We start from the raw sequence: 19,086 nt of genomic DNA on the forward strand, positions 1-19,086 counted from the left end.
AAACTCTGTTTTGTTTAGGTTATGATGACCTATGTGAGATTTCACCCATAACTCTACAAAAAATTAAAGAAGCGGCAGCTGTTGGTTAGCCTACATATTCCCTCGCTGCAGCCTTTGGGGTCTCTCTATTCTCCAGCAAAGTGAAAAACACAGATTATTGGCACCATATTGTCTCCAGACAGGGTCAAGGGGCTTCCAGTAGCTGAGTCAGACCTCTTACTGGAAGCCAGTGAGTCACCCGTCTTCCTCTCCCCCCTAATCCACCCGTCTTCTCCTTTCATCCCTCCTCTCTTCACATACCCCACATATCAACTACTCCTCTCAACCTGAGTTGTCCTCATGCTTGGCATCTCATGTATATAAACAAAAAAGGGCAGATGAGGCATGTTGGGATTTTCCTTTATACAGTGAGATTATTTCCTTCTTTGCTAAACTTACATTTTTCTTTGCATTTTTCCAACATACAAGCGCCTACATTCCTCAGGGGAAAGAATGTCACCATAAAAGCCTGCCACCCCTCCGCCCCAGCCCATTATACCCCATCTCCTCCCCTTCCCCCGAATCTGGGGCTCTCTGCCCCCTTCTTATCCCCCCACCGCTTTTCCCAAACCCTAATGATCTCACCCAGCTGTCACAGTGTAATCCCACCCACACTCGCTGCAGCACACGGGTCTGTCGCCGCTGCTGGTGGCTGACATCATTTGTTTTGTCCATGTCACCATTTCCCTGAAATCCAAAACACACTGCCAGTCAGAAGCTTCTGAACACTCTGGTTTGATGTTAAGCAATGTGCTCATGGTAAAAATAGGCAAAAGGATAGGCTTTGTGACAGTTTTATTTTTACTGCGGAGTCGGAAATAAACAAGATTATATTGTGCCACTGGGGCAGAAAGTAGAAAATCCTTTTAATTTTTCCAACAGACAAAGCCTTGTGGATTACATGCTTAAATAAATGGGACAAATATGGACAAAATATTAGAGACATAGCTCAATGTAATGCAGTACAAGATATTATCACTAGTAATTTCCTAAAACAATAAACCTGCAATAACAGATTTTTTTCTAAGCTGATATGTCAAACTGTTTCTTATTTACACATCCTGCAGACACAGAGCAATATTAGAATTAATTTGAAATCATGTGTCTGGTCATGTGATAAATGTAAGTCTACTATTGAATCTACTGGAGTACACCAACTCCTAGGGGAAATATCTGGCTCTTCAGCTGCTAAATGCTTCATTAAAGAGTTGCTTGTAGTTAGTTTTTTCTTTGACAATGGCTGCCTGCTGTTGCCAAAGTTGATGCTATGATCATGGTCGAACAAAACAGTAAATTTGTGGCACGCGACCAAAACAATGAGCTGAAAAAATTCTTCATGGAGTCGAAGGGAACTGCAGAGTTTTTGGTGAAAATTCTTTTTGGATTAATCACTATGAGCAATCTCTTTCATACACAAGGAGTCATGTGATGAATAGAGAAGAATAGAGTCTGTAGCTGCTTTAATATAATAGCCATGATAAAATAATACAGGTGTATTGTGGGTTTCATCGCACAGGTGTACAGCTTATAATTGGAAATTGTGTTTTTTATGCACCAGTACAAGGCAATATGCATATTACAGCTGATTACACATACACTGACTCTGCCTTATTTCAAAAATTTCCCACCATTGTCTACATGCTTTTAATCTTTCATTGCTCAATGCTCCCATGATGGCTGTTGAGTTGAATTTATTATTATCTGAATTTAGTGTTGGATCATTGTTCGGACATTTAAATGTTAATTTCACGACCAGTACCCTGGAAAAGTCAACCACTTAAACCTGTCAGTGCAGGCTTCATCTGTAAGACAAGGTATAGGTACATCTCCAAAAAAAATTTAAAAATCACACATTTTTTATTTCACCTATGTCTGTTCCTAACTTATTTTCTAATCATAGGGGGTTTACTGTGAATTTACAGTTGCATTGCATCAGATTTTTCTGTCAATACTGACGCTGTAACTAAGAATCAAGGTCAAGATTCCTACATTCGTCCTCCTGATTATGCTTTCAATGACTGCATGAGTAGTTTTGATAAATTATGTGTAAATGAGGAACATCTGTTGCGTCAACTGTGAGTGAGATGTGTAGGCAAGATAATGAGTGTCTCTCTGGTTTATTTCCTGCAGATAGAGAAACTTAAACAAAGTGACCTTTACGCTAAACGCCTGCACATCAGCTCTGTCCATTTACATAGGGACACAGATTAGTTTTTCTTCTCTTCACTATCTGACCATCATCTGGGTAGAAAACGTGAGCAGCAAAAGCAATACAAATTCAGTCTTTTCATTTCACGAGTTTGTAGCTTGTAACTTTGAACCCTGCAGGATGTTACCAACCTGTATCTCCATTATCACACTCTGAGACAATTAAGTACCTAAACTATACAATAAGACAGAGAATGGCTAATTCTCTCTTTTCTATTTTATGTGGTAGTTATGGCTGCCACTGAGAACATAAAAAATACAAATAAATGTATGCCAAACACATGCATAAAACAAATATTTTGGGGCATAGTGGGAGTGATGGTTATTTCATGCTAGCCACAAGTCATTAAGACTGACATCCTTGATTTTTATTTGCCACTCTGACAGGAAGTCATCCTCAACAGCACTCTGGCAGCTGTGGGCGTCAAGCAGCCAATCGAAAAGCCAAATCCCATAAGGGCCCTCACTGAGCGTTGCTACGGTCAAGTACCACCGGAAGAAGAGGCATACACTTGTGTGTGTGTGTGCCGGTGTGTGCATGCCTTACTTTTGTTTCAGTGGATTTGTGATCCACACACAACTGACCGCAGCCGGAAGCTGTGCACTCAGGTGCCTGGTGTAGGAGTTGGGTTATTGAAATGAGAAAACCCTGCAGCCTGAAAGATCAGCTATTCTCTCCTGAGTGGTGATGTGTCAGAATGTAAGAGGCGTCAGTGATCAAAAAAATGAGCACCGCCCACAACCTCGGGGCCCAGCTGTACTGTAAATCTAACACTGTGTTTATGTAATTTGATGTTTACGCAATGAAAAGGACTGGACTGGGCTAAGGTGGATGGCAGCGGTGCAGTGGTAGTTGAGGGGGTGGGTATGGTGTGCACCCACCTTGCTTTAATTACCATATTTCAGATTAAATTAGACCGTTGGAAAGAGCATAGTATATATATTTGGAGTATATTCTAAACATTTAGAAAAGGAGATTTAGAAAGGAGAAGGTGTGTTTTTATATTCTGACAAGGTAAAAAAAAAAAAAAAGTCTTAATTTTGCTCCAAGTGAGCCTATTTTAACCCTGCCAGTGCCTAAAATAGGCCAATACTGACTCCATGCGAGTCAGACTCCATGCGAGTAGAACAGGAGTCACTGTTCACATTCCTATTGTTACATGAAAACCTAATTTTGTTAATCTGCATGTTTTCACTTCAATTTAAGGATAACTTTGTGTTATGGGTTGAGTAATTGTTTATTAGAAACCTTGTGGACTTGTGAAATCCTTTCAAAACCCTATCGGATATTACTGTCATCAAGACTTATCTCTTATTCCTGAAAAAAAAAATAATACAACAACATGCAATTAATTCACTTCCTGTAAATACAGAGAAATCCTGTAAATTACCACTTTGCCTATCCCACCTGCTGAGTTGAATAATGTAAACACTACCACTGAGTTAAAATCTGTGTTTATAGATTTACTCAGTCAGGTACTGTTACAGATTGAGTTTTTGTGTGAGGGGATACAACCTCTTATATATACCTAATATATATTAATATACCTCTTATTTTATTACTTGAGCAAGAATCTGTATGAATGGCCCACTTAAATGTATCTAAAAGTGCCATGTGCTATAACAGGGTTACAAACTAACTGAAATCTTTGATGTTGTAGCTTACCACCATAGTATCAACCCACCACCAATAACTGATTAACCCCACATTTAACGTCATTACCACACATCAATAATGCAACTGTAACAAATAATTAAAGCTGCACTAGTCAATATATAAAATACTAACAATTGTCCCAGTGACTTACAGTGTGCTTACAGTTACAAACCCACAGAGAATTATCAGCCAACTCTGTGGTTCTCATAAACTATAGGTGTTAATTAAGTTAATGAATAGCTGTTGAACATAGTGGAACTTACCAATCTTGTAGAAACGATGCGAGATTAGCATCAAACTTCATTCCTTTACTTGCCAAGAGCTGTCTCCAGCTGTGGAAAGCAATGTCAGCATTAACTCTTGTTTTGCCTCTATTTCTATCACTTCTTTTCATCTACAGATGTTAGCATGCCAACCAGCTAGCCTTGACCTATCCTGCTTGGTAATACCACTCACTGTAGCGTCCAGTCTGCCCTCAGTCTGACTATAGTGTATTCTCACCTTTTGTGTTGTTATGCTAATGTGAATGCTAATGTTGGCTATATAGCAATATCAAAAATATACATATAGCACCTTTGAGCCAACAAAAAAATGTTCAAGAATTACCCCAATGTTTCTCCTCAGGTGGAGTTAATCAGTGTGTTGCAATTGATATCTGAAATCCTACTAGCAGTTCTCACATTATTTATAACATAAAACTTTACCAAAAGACAATAAAGCAGCTTAGAAAATTATACTTTAACAAACTCTTGATTTTTAAGTGACTGAGACCTACTTGTAGCCACACACACAAACACATTCCGGGAGGAAACCTTACACCTTCCTCATCTCAGTTCTCCAACAAAAACATTCGCTGCTTCTGGCTGCGGTTAAAAAGAAAGGAGTCGACGGACGGCGTGCCAGCCAATCAGAATCACCGGTGATTTCGATTTTTCGCCTCCTCCGCTACGATTGGCCCGAGCTATCCCTCGAGGCACCCTCCCTCGCGCAGCCATTGGTGGATTTTCCCGGCTCTGTGGAAGTCATTTGAATACGCCTCGCTTTGTGGCTCATTAGGACGCTGCTGGTTCAAATTGACTTAAGTATCAGAAGCGGAGACACACAATGGAGCCGAGCACAGCACGGACACACTGCTAAAAGACTTATGTGCGTGTTGAACAGCGTGCATATTTATCTTGGTGTGGGGACAGATTCAAACAGCGGACACTACAAATAGTTTGGATAGCCTTGTTTTTTTTCTTTTGCTTTTTTCAACCGTGTCTGTCAGTGAGAGATTGCATTCGGACATTGAGCTGCATCACATAAGAGGTAAGTTCATCGTGTGAATGATGAGATTGTACATTGAAACAATGAACTTTATTGTTGTTGAAATTATGGTTCATGGCCAGAAAATTGCGTTATACCGAACTGAAATCTGTTATGTAACTCCTGGAAATTAATGGGGTCATAATAACACACTTGTATAGTTCTAAATTAACGTTTACAGTCACAAAAATAATGCTTACAGTGTTTATTTCATTTCTTGTAGGTATTTAGCATCACTAAGACTCTTTATTATTACATTTTAACTCCAGCAATAACAAACCTAACTTCCTTAAATGAAAATGAAAAAATGAAAAATGAAAAGTCAGAAAATCATGTTAACTCAAAAGCTTATGTTCAGTCATGTGATATTTGACAAACCAGTGCAAAAAAGTAATCTTCCCTGAAGTCCTTTATCTTCCTCATAGCAGCATTTGTTGTTGTTGTGTTATAATTAGGCTGGCTGTCAGACACAAACAAACATTACTCACCAGCACCTGTGATGGGACTGTGGTTGCACAGCATGGCTTTTTCACAGTCAGCTTTTACTTTTACTGTGTTATGACTCAGTTAGAAGCTCATAATGTAGACCAGGCTTGGTGTGTGTGTGTGTGCGTGTGCGTGCGCGCGTGTGCAGGTGTGTGTGTGTGAGAGAGAGAGGGAGGGAGAGAATAACAGATTGTATGTGTCTGTAGGGGAAAGAAAAAAGAATAGGAGAAAGTGTGTGTACTTCTGCCCAAACAGACTTTAAAAAGCTTGAATCATCTCTTTCACCGTCCAAATGCCTTTAAAAATAAACCAACAGTCTCTTAACCTGCTGAAATGAATGCCTCAATTTGCTTGGCAAGACAGGCTGCTTAAATTCAAGTCCAATTAAATGGTTAAACTCATTTAATGATTAACAGAAATGCAGCCTGGGAAGCACAAGCAAAATTTGGGACATCAGCTGGTCTAAACACAATCAGATCCAGTTGTTTAACCTCTTAAAGTTACTTTTCCAACTTTAATCTCAATATGAAATATTTCCATTGTGCTGTGAGGCAGAGGTTTATGAGATCTGTAGGTTTATAGACTTAAAAAAGGAATAAAAAAATGTGTGTGTGTCAGGGAGAAAACCCCTTACACAAGCTTAGGTTTATTATATCCTTGCAGCAGAGATAATGTGTCTTTATCCTTTCTGACTCTAGGTTAATACTGTACTAGCCTACCAGATCATGCAGGGGCCAGGTATGTGTGAGAGAGAGCTTGTTTGCCTCCATGCACTTGCAACCTTGTTTGTGTAGAGCCTATGGACAAAGAAATGCATCCTTAAATGCAGCGTGTGTGTGTGTGTATGTGGGGAAAAAAGATGAGAACGGGTCCTTCAGTGGGTGAATTGTATTCCACATATCTCCCCAGTCAATCTGAGTGTGGTGTCTGTCTGTATCCGGCTCTGTTTGACTATCAGATTTCGGTGCAGGTGCAGGGTTTTTACACTGGTCAGCGGGTCCCAGTGTCTGGTGTTTTGACAGCGGCTGCAGGCCTGATCTGACCCGTACGCTTGGTTGAGCACAGTGCAAGTGGGGCAGTTTGTTTGAGCTCTGTGATGTTTTCCCCTCATCTACTTTGGTTTTAGGACGTTTGGTCAGGTGATGATGACGCTTGAAGTCTGGTGCTGGGAGGATGAGAGCTGTGGTTCACTTTGTAAGAATGTAATTTTAGGAAAGTACAAGAAAACAACCTCAAAACAACATGGATTATGGGAGCAACATGGTGGAAACTGCTTTGCATGCTTGGACAGCCAAGTAGAACAAAATAACATCTGGAGTGATGTTCATTTTCAGCTGTTTATTCATATATTGCATGAACATAACAGAAGAAGACACATCCATTCAGTAAGTGCACTGGGGTCAGATGTTTCTGCTTCTGAAACCCTGAAATTCTTTTGTTAAAATGAACCAGAGACTCAGTCCCAGAAGGAGTTGGACAAAGATATACAGCATTTACACAAGAAAAGAAAAAAAACATCAGCACAACCCGGCTGAAACCTCACTGCATACCTACACTGAGTCTTGAGCTTGACCTCTGTAATCTTGTAGATCCTTCTTACGTCCCTGATTTGGTAGAAAAACAAACATTTTAAGACATCTTGGTCAAATTTTGTGCCACATTTAGGGACTGCACAAAAATTATGAGGGGAAGGAGGGGTCAGAAAAGGGTTATGCACTTTTACTTTTTGCTGAGGGGAGGGCAGTTTTTTGGAAGAGCAGTTGAGGGTCTTATGACTTTTCCTCATCAAAAATTTGGTCTGATAAAAAGATTGAGTATGACACGTTTTGAGCTATTTCATCACAAAATTAAGAGAAGATCATTCCCACACCGTTAACTGAGACATCATAGATTCATCTCATTTTGCCTGTCGTACGCTGAAGTCAAGTTTAGTCACTTCTCCTCCCACAGGAAGTAACAAATCACAAGTTTGAGAGTGAAATTCTTATAAACAGCAGTGAGTGAGCCCTCCCTGTAGAGAAAACTGGACTCATTAATGTTAGTTTTCATCATCAGGATGATAAAATAAGCAAGCTATATGGCAGTGCTGTTTAAAGGGTTAACTTCTGTGTGAAACTATTTAGTTTGCAGTTTTAACAAAACCACAACTGGGTGATATGAGCACAGCCTGGACTTTAACCTCATATATCGTCAGGAATAAGGCAGACTGAAGGGTTTCCCTCCTCATACTCCTTACGTGCTGTAACTTATTAGTGTCAAAGTACATAAGCTACAAAGATAGCACGGCATTACATTGGCCTTTTACTGCTCTGAAATTGTTTTACAGGTCCTGTTATCAGGTGCAGGTTGTTTCTTCAGCCTAACAAGACTGCTTCTTGTCACTGCTTATCTGTCATGCCATATGTCCACATTGTGTTGACCTACATGCTGAACTTTATACAAGTTAGTAAATTTCACAGGGTGTGGCATCATTATTGTGAATGCAGATTGTGCCACGTTTTGGGAGCCTCACTGGAATTAACAGAATTGTCATCGTCTGTGTTTAGATAAACTGGGCAGTATCCTAGTCATGACAAATCAGTTTAAACAGCTTCATCGTGCTTCATAGCTACTGAAGAGAATTTTGCTGCAACATGATGGTTGAAAGACAGCAATACTGAATTACGCTCTTGCCACTGGCCCTGCTTAAAGGCCTCAAATTTGATTAGACGTCACAAAAAGCAGGAGTCTTTGGAAGCTCCTGTTGTAGTTAACCATCAGGGGGTTTCAGTGCTGACTATTATTAGGCCTGTGAATACCTAGATGCTTACTGGGGTCAATTGGCTTTGAATAAAGACAATTTAGAATGACTGAGTTAGCTGCACACCAGTTTGCATGACTGCACTGTTTTGTTACAGTCCACTGTGTGCTGTATATGTACTCTAGCCACGTGCAGTACTATCTGCTTATGCCAATATGTGAGTTTCAATATGTCATATATCAATATATTCCTTTACTAGTGTCACAAGCTCAGATTCCTGTGTGTTTATTGCACTTATAAAAAAATAAGAACAGATTTATGACGCATGACCTCACAGTACATGATGTTCTTCAAGTTATAATAAGAGTTCACACCTTAGAGGAGAATGAAAAAGTCTGCTGTACTGGTTTGACTGATGTGAAAATGATCCCAGCCTCAGTTCACACAGAGGCAGGGCGTCATACTGCCTGACGGTGGAGAACAGAGTGTGTGAAAGCTGCTGTGTGTGTCTGATCTGCAGTGATCTGCTCTGATCTCTTCCTGGGGGTCTTTGTGCGGTTGTTAATGCCATGACAGGATAGATAATACCTCTATTGTTGAAGACCTCCCCCTCGCTCTCCCCCTCCTGTTATAACTGGCCTCGGAATAGCTTGGTCTACCTTTAAAAACCACATTATGTGATTTAGAAAAAAAATCGTCTGCCTAAGGTTGAAAAGATAAAAAAAAAAAAAAAAGGTTGTTTTAAGCTCTGGAACCAACTGGAATGAAGTTAGTTTCACTGCTAGAGCATCTGCAAACCTGTAGGGAAACAAGAACTAAGCTAGTTCAGCCGCAAAAACAGATGGATGAACACCACCACTGCCCCCAATTAATTTATCCTTGTTGGATTAAGAGGAAGCATTCAGACTTTCATTGGAAACTAAAAATCTAGACAAAGGCGGCATTCATATACAGTTAGGACATTTGATAACTGTCACATTCATTGGAACCACCAAACTGTGTTGTCCTTTTGAAGCGGTTTGGACAAATTTCACTGGTTAAAATCCATTAGCAGATGATATTTGCCCGCTGCTCCATCAAAAGTTCAATTTGTTTTAACCTTTTCATGAACCGGGTTATGACATTTTGGGCAACACACGCTACAGTCTGTGCCATTTGTCAACACAGGAGATATTGTCTGTTGTGCCACATTACAAAACGGATGCTGGTTAAAGGGAGAATGCAATTCTTGTATTTCTCTGGTATTTTAAAGCATTCAATTCCCCTGTATACATGAAACTTCATCCGTGTGGTTTTGTTGGTGCAATGTTCTTACAAAACTATACATTCCTGCCTCTTCCTATATTTTTATCACCACATCAGACCTCTTTGTAAGGCTGCAATCTTCGAAGTTTACAAACAAGAGTATGTAAACAATGCTTTCAATATGAAATTATGCTCCCAACGTCATTATTAAACCGTCCGCAGAGAGTCCAACCTATGATTTAGAAAGAGTAGAATTTCAGGGCTGCAGTTTGGAAGCCGCAACTATCCAAAGGGTCAACTTTTCAGGAAGTCAGTCTGGAAAAACCGAGATTGGTTTTAGAGTTCTAGACGTGTTTTCCTCTTGTTTAAGGTCACCTTTCAGTGCAAACTAGAAGCTCAGAGAAAGAAACAAGGCGTCCAATCTGGGGTAAATATTACTCAGTAGATTGTTATCTCAGCTTGACCACCAGAGCTGCACTTCTCCAGATTACATATCGTAACTCTAGGAAGGTAAAGCCACTGTAATCTTTTAACCGAGTTAGAAGGAGAACAGCAGGCTGAGATCACAGAGTTCAGAAGACGGGCTGGCACTGGTCTGACTTACTCTGGCGTGACGCCAGGCACTGTAGTATACAAGAGTGTATGTGCGTGTTGCTCAAGCCGTCATTTGTTTATGTGCGACATGTGTGAGTGTGTGTTTGGATTATACCGGCATGGGGCTAGGCGCCATGGTGGACAAGGGTGTGTGTGTGTAAGATGTTGGCTCGGGCAGACACTCCTCTGTCGGCGCTCTGATGGACAAACAAAAGTCTGCTGGATTCCCTGCAGGGTTTTGTTTTCTGGCACAGTGTATGTGCATGTGTATACGTCGCTGTGTGGGGTATGCGTGTGTGTGTGTGTATGTGAGTATGCAGCTAGATTTATGCTGGCATGTGGCTCCTAGACAGACAACAGTAGCAGGATAAAGATGGCTCCAGAATTAAAGCACGCCTTGGTGGTGATCTGGGATCAGCTTACCAACCTCAGATCCAATTATCTTAACCATTGAGACAAAAAAAAAATCATTGCTGTCTTGAGATCATCCATCTGTCGGCCTGTTTTTTTCCCCTTCATGCAGCCTTGTTTCTAAGTAAGCTTCAGCAGTATGACAAAAATGCAAATAAAGCAGGAGACAATGGGGGGAAAAAAGGCCTATTTGTAAAACATTTCACCAACAAATAATTTTTTTTCGAGAAAGTGAATTTCACAAGGAGGTATCTTGCAACAGTTCAAAGCCAAAACAGTAAACAGAGGAGGGGTAAAATTATGTGATTAAGTGTAATTACTTTCACAGACACCTCTAAGTCTCTGCTGTGTGTGATCAAGAGGGGGAGGCTGAGTCACACTGTAGTAAAACAGCATATAACGCAACATAAAGGAGACATCTGTAGTCATGAGTTTTTGATTTACTACAGTAGAGCAGATTAAGCAGTGACTTCTTATGTTGACCAAAAGATGGTTAGTCCATAACAGCTGGGAATACTGAAGTTAGAAAGTAGAAAGCATTTAACGGTTGTATTTTTTCACATAACACACAGTACCACAGTTAATGTCACTGCTGAAACTGTTAGTGAAATACTGGGTTAGCGGATTGACAAATGACATTAATAAACACAATTATTTATTATTATTTGCTAGTTGCAGTTCCGCTCCTAACTTCCTCCTTGTGTCTTTTCCGCAGGTCATCATGCCTCCCACAACTCCGTACGCCGGGAAGTTCAGCTCTTGTGCTCCATACAGCAACAACAGCAACCATCCTCAGCCTCACAGCCCATACCGCAACAGCACCGGACCAAAGCCCGCCAAGGAGAATGTCTACAACGGCGCCTACTCTGCCACAGAAAACCCCTATGACATACCGCAGCCTCACACTTCCTACCGCAGCTCCTCTGTCTCCTCTGTGACGGCGAAGGAGCATCACTATGGCAGCAGCTGTGCGGTTTCGGAGAACCCATACTCCTCGCCGCAGCCTCGCAGCCCCCGACAGCACAGCACTTCCTGTCCGGGCCGAGCGTACCGCCACACTACCACCACCACCACCAGCAGCAGCAGCGGTGGCAGCAGCAGCGAGCAGTCCTGTCGTAACAACACCGCTGCAGCAAAAGCTCGACTTTATGGACACGGCATCACTGCTAGCTATGGCGAGATGTGTTACCATGACAACAGTTTGGTTTCAGCATCTCTTGAGGCTTTGATCCAGCACCTGGTCCCCACAGTGGACTATTACCCCGATGTAAGTAATAGTACAGTGTACTCTCTTCGTGCTTTAAGAAGTACATGATCTTTTCCGGTGCTTGTAAACGGACTAGTTTAGTGTCTGTCTGTGTCGAACTTTGTTGCCCTCTGTTATTTTTCTGAGAGCTGTTTTGTCTCCTCCTCATCAGAGGTCGTATGTGTTCACCTTCCTGCTGAGTTCACGCCTTTTCCTGCACCCGTACGAGCTCATGACGAGGGTTTGTCACCTCTGTGTGGAGCAGCAGAGGTCCGGAGACGCCCTGCTGGATAAGGTGGGTGGATTACTCACCTGCTCACACTCACACACACATACACGCACAGTTATAATTATTTCTCTCCGTTTCACTCTGTCTCTCCCACACAAACTCACACCCACCATAACAGTGTCACACTCTCTCACCCACAGAAACACTCACCCACACAAACCTCCATAATTCTTTTTTTGGGTGGAAATATTTATTGAGTATTTCATAAGCAAAGAAATTCCAGACAGACAGAGGGGATTCAAATTGACGCTGGGGAAATAAAAGTGAAGGGAACACATTTCATGGGAACCATAAAGTAAACAAATGAGCAAATAATAGCAGCATTTTGTCTCAGAAAGACAGACAGCAGTTGCTAGGCCAAGAGGTTTAGATTTTGTCCCAAGACAGATTACATCCATAAATGCTATCAAATGATTTAATGGGTACTTAAGTGACACTTAGCATGCGATATGATGTTTTTTAGATTCGTTTCCGCGAGGTGGCACCCAAGCTGGTGCAGCTGCTGACCGAGTGGACAGAGACATTCCCATATGACTTCAGGGACGAGAGGATGATGCGCTGCCTCAAGGACATGACACACCACGTGGCCAGAGGCGATGAGGTTAGGGCCACGTACTAACTGCTGTAGTTACATTTTAAAACAATTAAAATTAAACAAAGATGTTTGTCTAATGTGTGGAAAGTCTATGACTTCTTTTATGCCACCAAATATGACTGCCACATTATGTATGGTGGCTTTATTTGGCCAGATATTTTATGACAAAATTCATGCAAAATTATTGGCATTCCCGTCAGCCTTAGCTGCACTTTGTGTTTAGTGCTAATTAGCACATGTTAGCATGCTAACACCCTAAACTACTATGGCTAACATGGGAAACATTGTACCTGCTAAACACCAGAATGCCAGCATTTAGCTCATAGCTCATTTAGCTAGCCTTACAGAGCTGCTAGCATGGCTGTAGACTTGGCTGTGATCTGGACAAATCTGAACCTGGAGACTCTTTTTCTCGAGTATCTCATGTCATGATTTGTGTTGTTGTGTTGTTTTGTGTCGTGCTTCCAGTACTCCTGGCGAGCCATGCAGCAGATGACCCAGCGTCTGATCAAACGCCTGTCAGCGCTCGGCCAGTACGAGGAGGCCGTGGCGGCGCTAAATGCCGTGGCGATGGAGCGGCCCGCTTCCCTGAAAAGCAAACAGGCCTCGGGTCAGAGAAGCGACGTACTGAGCGTGTGCGACGACCCCTTCATCCTTGCTCAGCAGCTCACGCACATTGAACTGGTAAGAACCCTGATCTTGTCACAAGTCACATGTGATTATTTACTGTGTGATTCAGAGGACAGTCTGTAGCTTTGTCTGTGATTAAAAGTGTTCTCACAGTTGTAAGAATTTTATAAGTCTTTACATGTGGTTACTATTAAGCAGGCCTGAACTAAATTTAGTAAATGTATTGTATGTGTGGTGTACAGGCAATGTTTTACAACACACTTTTATAGCCGTAATGTAAATAATATATATGATAAACAGCCAAGCTGTCCTGCTTGTGTGTTGACTTATTACATTTTTGTTTTCAGATTTTTATTTCTTAGTTTTACTGTTTTCTCCATAAACCACTTTGTTGCATCTGCTTTGCAACAGTGGTACATATAGAAACTTAACTACCATTATTATTTTAAAGAATAAATTGCTTTCAGTCTCCCTTTCTTCTAGATCACCATCCTTCCTTCTTTGTCCTCATCTATGTCTTATATATATTATTGTTATTGTTGTCCTGATGGTTTTCTGCTCCTGTTCTTTGCCTTCAGGACAGACTGAGTTTTATCGGTCCTGAGGAGTTCATCCAGACATTTGCCATGAAGGATCCTCTGGAGAACCATAAGGTACAATTGAGTCCGGATGTGCAAACACCATGTATTAGCTTTTTCAGCTTAACAATATTTAGATTTTGCACAATTACCAATCACAACCCTTTGAAACAATTTGACATTAAACATAATCATGATCTCTCTATGATAAACTAGTAGCTTAGAATTACTTGTTTGCTTTTTCTGTCTAGAATTTTATGTTGCTGATTAAAAGGTTTTCTAAATGATTAAAGCCTTCATCTTTCAACTCCACGAGTAAATGGGTGATTTCACAAAGTCATCCAGATCGAATTAACTGATTTCAGGCAGAGTTAGCAGACAGCTAGATCTAACCGCTGCAGCTTGCTGTATATTTTTATGTGTAAAGATAGCAAGATGACCTGTTAACAATTATCTGCAGCAAAGAAATGACACAGATTGTAGTCATTTTTAAGTCATTCTTTGTTATTTTGATGAAGTGTCTTCTTTTTGTTTCTACTTTGAGGGTAATTTGTGGTCTGCTTCACTTCAAGTTAATTTGGTTTAGAAACCACATGAAAGATCCCTCTGGCAGATAAAATGTGATATTGTGCAGCTTTTTTTTAAATGCAGCTTTTGAAAATGCATCAAACACAGTATGAAAGAGCCACGTATGTCTAAGTGTATCTGAGGGGCTCTTTCCCTCCTAAGTGGTCCTGTGAGTCAGCTGAAGGGTCGTTTTCAATCAGTGCAGCTGAGAATAAGCTTTCAGCCTGTGTTTGCGACCGCGCTGCGTCTCACTGCTGTGCCTGTTATATAAGCTCCACTTTGTATAAAAGAGCGGTTGAGTCAGCGTAAGGGGTCCTGAAGTGTAGAGGGGAAGTTTGGAGTGGAGTGGGCTGCCGGTGTTGTGTAAGCATTTAATAGAGCTATGAATCTCCGGGATTACATCATCACAGCCAAGTCAAGTTTATTTATACAAGGCTTTTATAATGTTTATTTATATAAAAGTGCCTCTTGCAAACAGGTTCACCATAAATCGTCTTGCAGAAAACCAAAAGGCCCAAAAGCAGATGTAAATGAGGAGAAAATAATAATAGACACGTCACAGACGTGGTCTGAAGGTTGTGTGGGTGTGAGATCCATTTGCAAAGGAAATTACAGAGGAGCAGCAGTCTGTCACACAGATATTCATACAGTAAATCCGAATTTATCTTGTCAGGTAGTAGCTAATAGATAGCTGTTAAAGATTAATGTGCCCAGTGTGTCCTCAGTGCCAAAAAAATAATCTGAAAAGAATATTCAAAAAAATATCTTGACTCAAGGTTTACTTACTAGCATTTTCTGTAGCTTTCAACCACATATTATTGTCTTCCTCAGTTGTAATGTATTGATACTTATTTTTTTCTCAGTACTCTGACTAAATCAGGTCTTTTAATCATGTCTTCTCCCTCCTTCCATGTTTATTAGGGTTTCTTTAGGAAGCGTAAAACCAGTAACCTGGAGGCCTACGTCAACTGGTTCAACAGACTGAGTTACCTGGTGGCCACTGAGATCTGTATGGTACGTTTGTATTTCTTGAAGCTAAAACTAAAACTAAAAAATAAACTAAAACTTACCCGTACAGTGTGTTACACGACAGCATCGATTCACTTCCTGCCGTGTTCTATCATTACAGCCAGTGAAGAAGAAACACAGAGCTCGGATCATAGAGTTCTTCATTGACGTGGCTCAGGAGTGTTTCAACATCGGCAACTTCAACTCCCTCATGGCCATCATCAGTGAGTACAACAGATAATTAAAATCAGACAGTGCTTCGCCCCCACATTGTTTGAATGACAGGTGATTTCTGGGAAATGCAGTGCAGAATCACCATAGTGCTCACTCTTCATTTCACAGCCCACTTTGTCACAGCTTTTTGTTGAAGTAGGGGATGCTACAGTTAAATTGCAGCTCTTATTTCTTAGCCAGTAATCAAATCTAATGACGTCAGCAAATACAGTGCCAGCTGGAGTTTAGGCTAATCAGTTCAAGGGAGAACAAAACAGAATTATTGAAGGCTTGAAGCTGACCAGCCTGCTCAGTTTCTTAGGTTTGTCTCTGTAAATATTTTGTATACTCATATACTGTCTCTGTCTCTCAGCTGGGATGAACATGAGTCCTGTTTCAAGACTGAAGAAAACCTGGAGTAAAGTCAACACTGACAAATTTGAAATCCTGGAGGTGAGACAACCTGCACACATCAGTGATACACTGGTGCATGTAGAGTGTTCCAGTGGTTTGAAGATTTTCTGTTGCAATTTGATGTTTTTAGTAGTGTAGTTTTCTGTTCAAATCACATGTAGGCTGAGTGCAAACATTGTCCATGCCCATATGTTTGTGTTTGCTCAATGCCCCCTTTGTCTGATCTCATACAGCACCAGATGGACCCGTCCAGCAACTTCAGTAATTACCGGACTGCGCTCCGTGGCGCCACCCAGCGGTCTGAGACAGCACACAGCAGCCAGGAGAAGGTGAGAGAGCACACAGGATTGTTCTATAAAAAAAAAAAAATCCTATCGTCCCAAATGTAAAATGTGAATGTAAAACAACTGTTGTCTTTGTTTGCTACAGATTGTGATTCCGTTCTTCAGTCTCCTCATTAAAGACATCTACTTCCTGAATGAAGGCTGTGCCAGCAGGCTGGCCAATGGCCACATCAACTTTGAGGTCAGTCAATAATTCAAGAGATTAGTTTCAATCAACACAGTAAGATTTGATCATTTACAGTTAAATGATGTCCCTGCTGCACAGTAATTGTTCAGGCCTTGAGAAGAGGCTTTCACATGTGATATAGTGTTGCCCTCTTGTGGCTAAAAAGACCAATACATTTCCCCCTTAGTGCTTTTCTCTTCAGATGACATCAAGAAGCAGTTGTGTTCTGATTTTCTTAATAAGTTTTGTGGATGTTAACAAGCCAACCAAATACTTCCATTAAACTGGCATCAATATTAATGAAGTCTGTTGTCGTTTTCTCTCAACAGAAACTGTGGGAGCTGGCAAAGCAGGTGAGCGAGTTCCTGGTTTGGCGTCAGGTGATTTGTCCGTTCGACAGAGACAGACGGATCCTCCAGTACCTCGTTACCACACCAGTCTTCAGTGAAGACGGTCAGCTTACAATCTTCTCTGCATTTATCTCTTCATATATAAACCACACAGTTTGCCACCAAGTAGGAAAACAAATCAAACTCACTCTGTCTTGGTTTTTGCCATAGAGCTGCATCTGGCTTCATATGAGAGTGAAGGACCTGAGAACAACATGGAGAAAGACAGTCGTAGGTCTCTAAGGTGGGTGTAGAACAATGCCCATGCATGCAACAACCATACCATCTTAACCATAGCATGAAATAAATTCATTAAAATGGTAACACTGTTTTTTTTTTACGTTCTATTTTCCAGATCCTCCCTTCTACATCGTGAGAATCGGTCCTAAGAGAAGGATCTCCTCTGCTCTGCAGACTGTAGATGAACAAGGATTTTTATAAAGCTACAGATTCCTCTTTATGAACACATTTTTACACTCCTGTGGCCACATTGTAGGTCTTGAACAGACATTGATCTACAGTGCAGGACAACCAGTGCAGCTGGGCCCTCATTCTTACAGATAAGCAGAACACTATTACCTGGGCTTTGAGATCACAAGAAGCATAAATGATTTATAAATCAAATACTGAAACAGTCCTTGATGAAATTCATCCAGTGCCAAAGGACCCCCAGTGCTGCAGTTATTATTATAACCTACTGTCTTGTGAGTCTTCATGGCCTGAAACCATTTTTAAATCCAATGATTCCCAAGAAGAGCTGAGATTACTGATGGATTATCGACTGCTTCTTCCTCTTCATCATCAGCTCTGTCTGAAGCACTTACAGGATATCAGATGACTCCAGAGGTAGTCAAAAGTGTATGGACTTTGTTTATATATTCAGAGGACCTCTATCATGGCAACAACAGCCTCATACCGCAGAAGCATGAAGGGATGGCCTTTTCTTCAAAACTCATCGCTTACATTGCAACATTAGCACTGCTTCTCTGTGGGAATGGCTGGCTGAGCTCAATCCAAACCCACAGAGAGAGGGGAGATCCACTCTGGAACATCGATTTGTATTATAAATAATGGGCTAACAACTGCTTTTAGAAGTGTTGTTGCTGCTTGTTGTCTTGCTGAGTGCTTGATTATAATGCCAATGTATTGAGCAGAGCCACATCCAGTCCATTTGCTCCCACTTTGCTCACAGCACCATTTTCAGGCTGTTTCACAGTAAACCAAGCTTAATTTAAACACAACACAAGTCAGTGCATCAGCCACATATTTCCAAACACATTTTAGAGGCACTATTTTCATCAATCACATGCTGTTTGGTTCTAAACATTTTGTGATGTGTGCACTTTGGCTGCGTAGTGGTGATGCAAAGTTGTGCGAGTGACAGCAACATCATGCAAATCAAATCAAATGCACTTCAGTGGGGTCTTGTGTATTGTATTATAGGATTTGGTGACTCCTATTTTAAGGCGTCTTTCTACACAGTATTAAGTTGTATTTTGTATCAGAAGGTTAAAAAATGTGTCTTCTCTTTATGTTCTTTCTCTGAAGTTTCACCGTGAGCTTGTTGCTGGTTGGCTGGCTCTGTGTTGGTAAGCTATTTTCTTAATACACCAGTTCATGTATGACCGATAAGTGTCTGAATAAGGCACAAACTGATTTGTATATGTGCAGCTTAAATACAAACAGGAAGCTCATCCTCCTCTTCATCTCATCTGTGACAATGTGAGCGTGATGTGGTCCTTTAAAAAAATCTGCCTATGAGTGAAAGTGATGCTACATCCCATTTTTATGTTTTAAAAAAGCTCATTTTATGTTTCATATGTTTTATAAAGTGTTTCTCATGTATGCTTTTTTCAGTCTTTTTTGTGTATCATTTTGTTGGGTACTTGTACTGAAGGTCTTTGTGAAAAGAGAATTATATTTTTTTCTTTCAAATAAACAGAATAACTGAAAAATGTGTGA

General features: G+C 40.9%; 2 protein-coding genes across 2 annotated transcripts in view; one reads left to right on the top strand and one right to left on the bottom strand.

Moving 5' to 3' along the window:
• LOC108886033 (chondroitin sulfate proteoglycan 4-like) overlaps positions 1-4,753 on the bottom strand; it is a 36,415-nt gene extending 31,662 nt beyond the window's left edge. Inside the window, 2 exon segments of the mRNA XM_051072832.1 lie at positions 4,168-4,236; positions 4,680-4,753. The gene's annotated coding sequence lies outside the window, so the exon portion shown is untranslated.
• Positions 4,754-4,964: 211 nt separating this feature from the next.
• LOC108886034 (ras-GEF domain-containing family member 1B-B) lies at positions 4,965-18,818 on the top strand. Its single transcript, XM_018680639.2, has 14 exons — positions 4,965-5,212; positions 11,401-11,952; positions 12,104-12,226; positions 12,684-12,821; positions 13,284-13,499; positions 14,024-14,098; positions 15,512-15,604; positions 15,720-15,822; positions 16,185-16,264; positions 16,459-16,554; positions 16,655-16,750; positions 17,065-17,188; positions 17,296-17,368; positions 17,480-18,818. Exons 2-14 carry the CDS (start codon positions 11,407-11,409, stop codon positions 17,511-17,513), a joined length of 1,797 nt encoding a protein of 598 aa, XP_018536155.1. The 5' UTR covers positions 4,965-5,212; positions 11,401-11,406; the 3' UTR covers positions 17,514-18,818.
• Positions 18,819-19,086: the final 268 nt, after the last annotated feature.

This window comes from Lates calcarifer, linkage group LG9 (genome assembly GCF_001640805.2).
Source record: "Lates calcarifer isolate ASB-BC8 linkage group LG9, TLL_Latcal_v3, whole genome shotgun sequence".
Lineage (NCBI taxonomy): Eukaryota > Metazoa > Chordata > Actinopteri > Centropomidae > Lates > Lates calcarifer.

What these genes read in the sequence shown, in the direction of transcription:
- LOC108886034 (XM_018680639.2), top strand. Translation starts at nt 11,407, where the DNA reads ATGCCTCCCACAACTCCGTACGCCGGGAAGTTCAGCTCTTGTGCTCCA. An exon ending in AGCTCACGCACATTGAACTG is followed by an intron (nt 13,500 to 14,023) that starts GTAAGAACCCTG and finishes CTTTGCCTTCAG; the next exon opens with GACAGACTGAGTTTTATCGG. An exon ending in ATCCTCTGGAGAACCATAAG is followed by an intron (nt 14,099 to 15,511) that starts GTACAATTGAGT and finishes CATGTTTATTAG; the next exon opens with GGTTTCTTTAGGAAGCGTAA.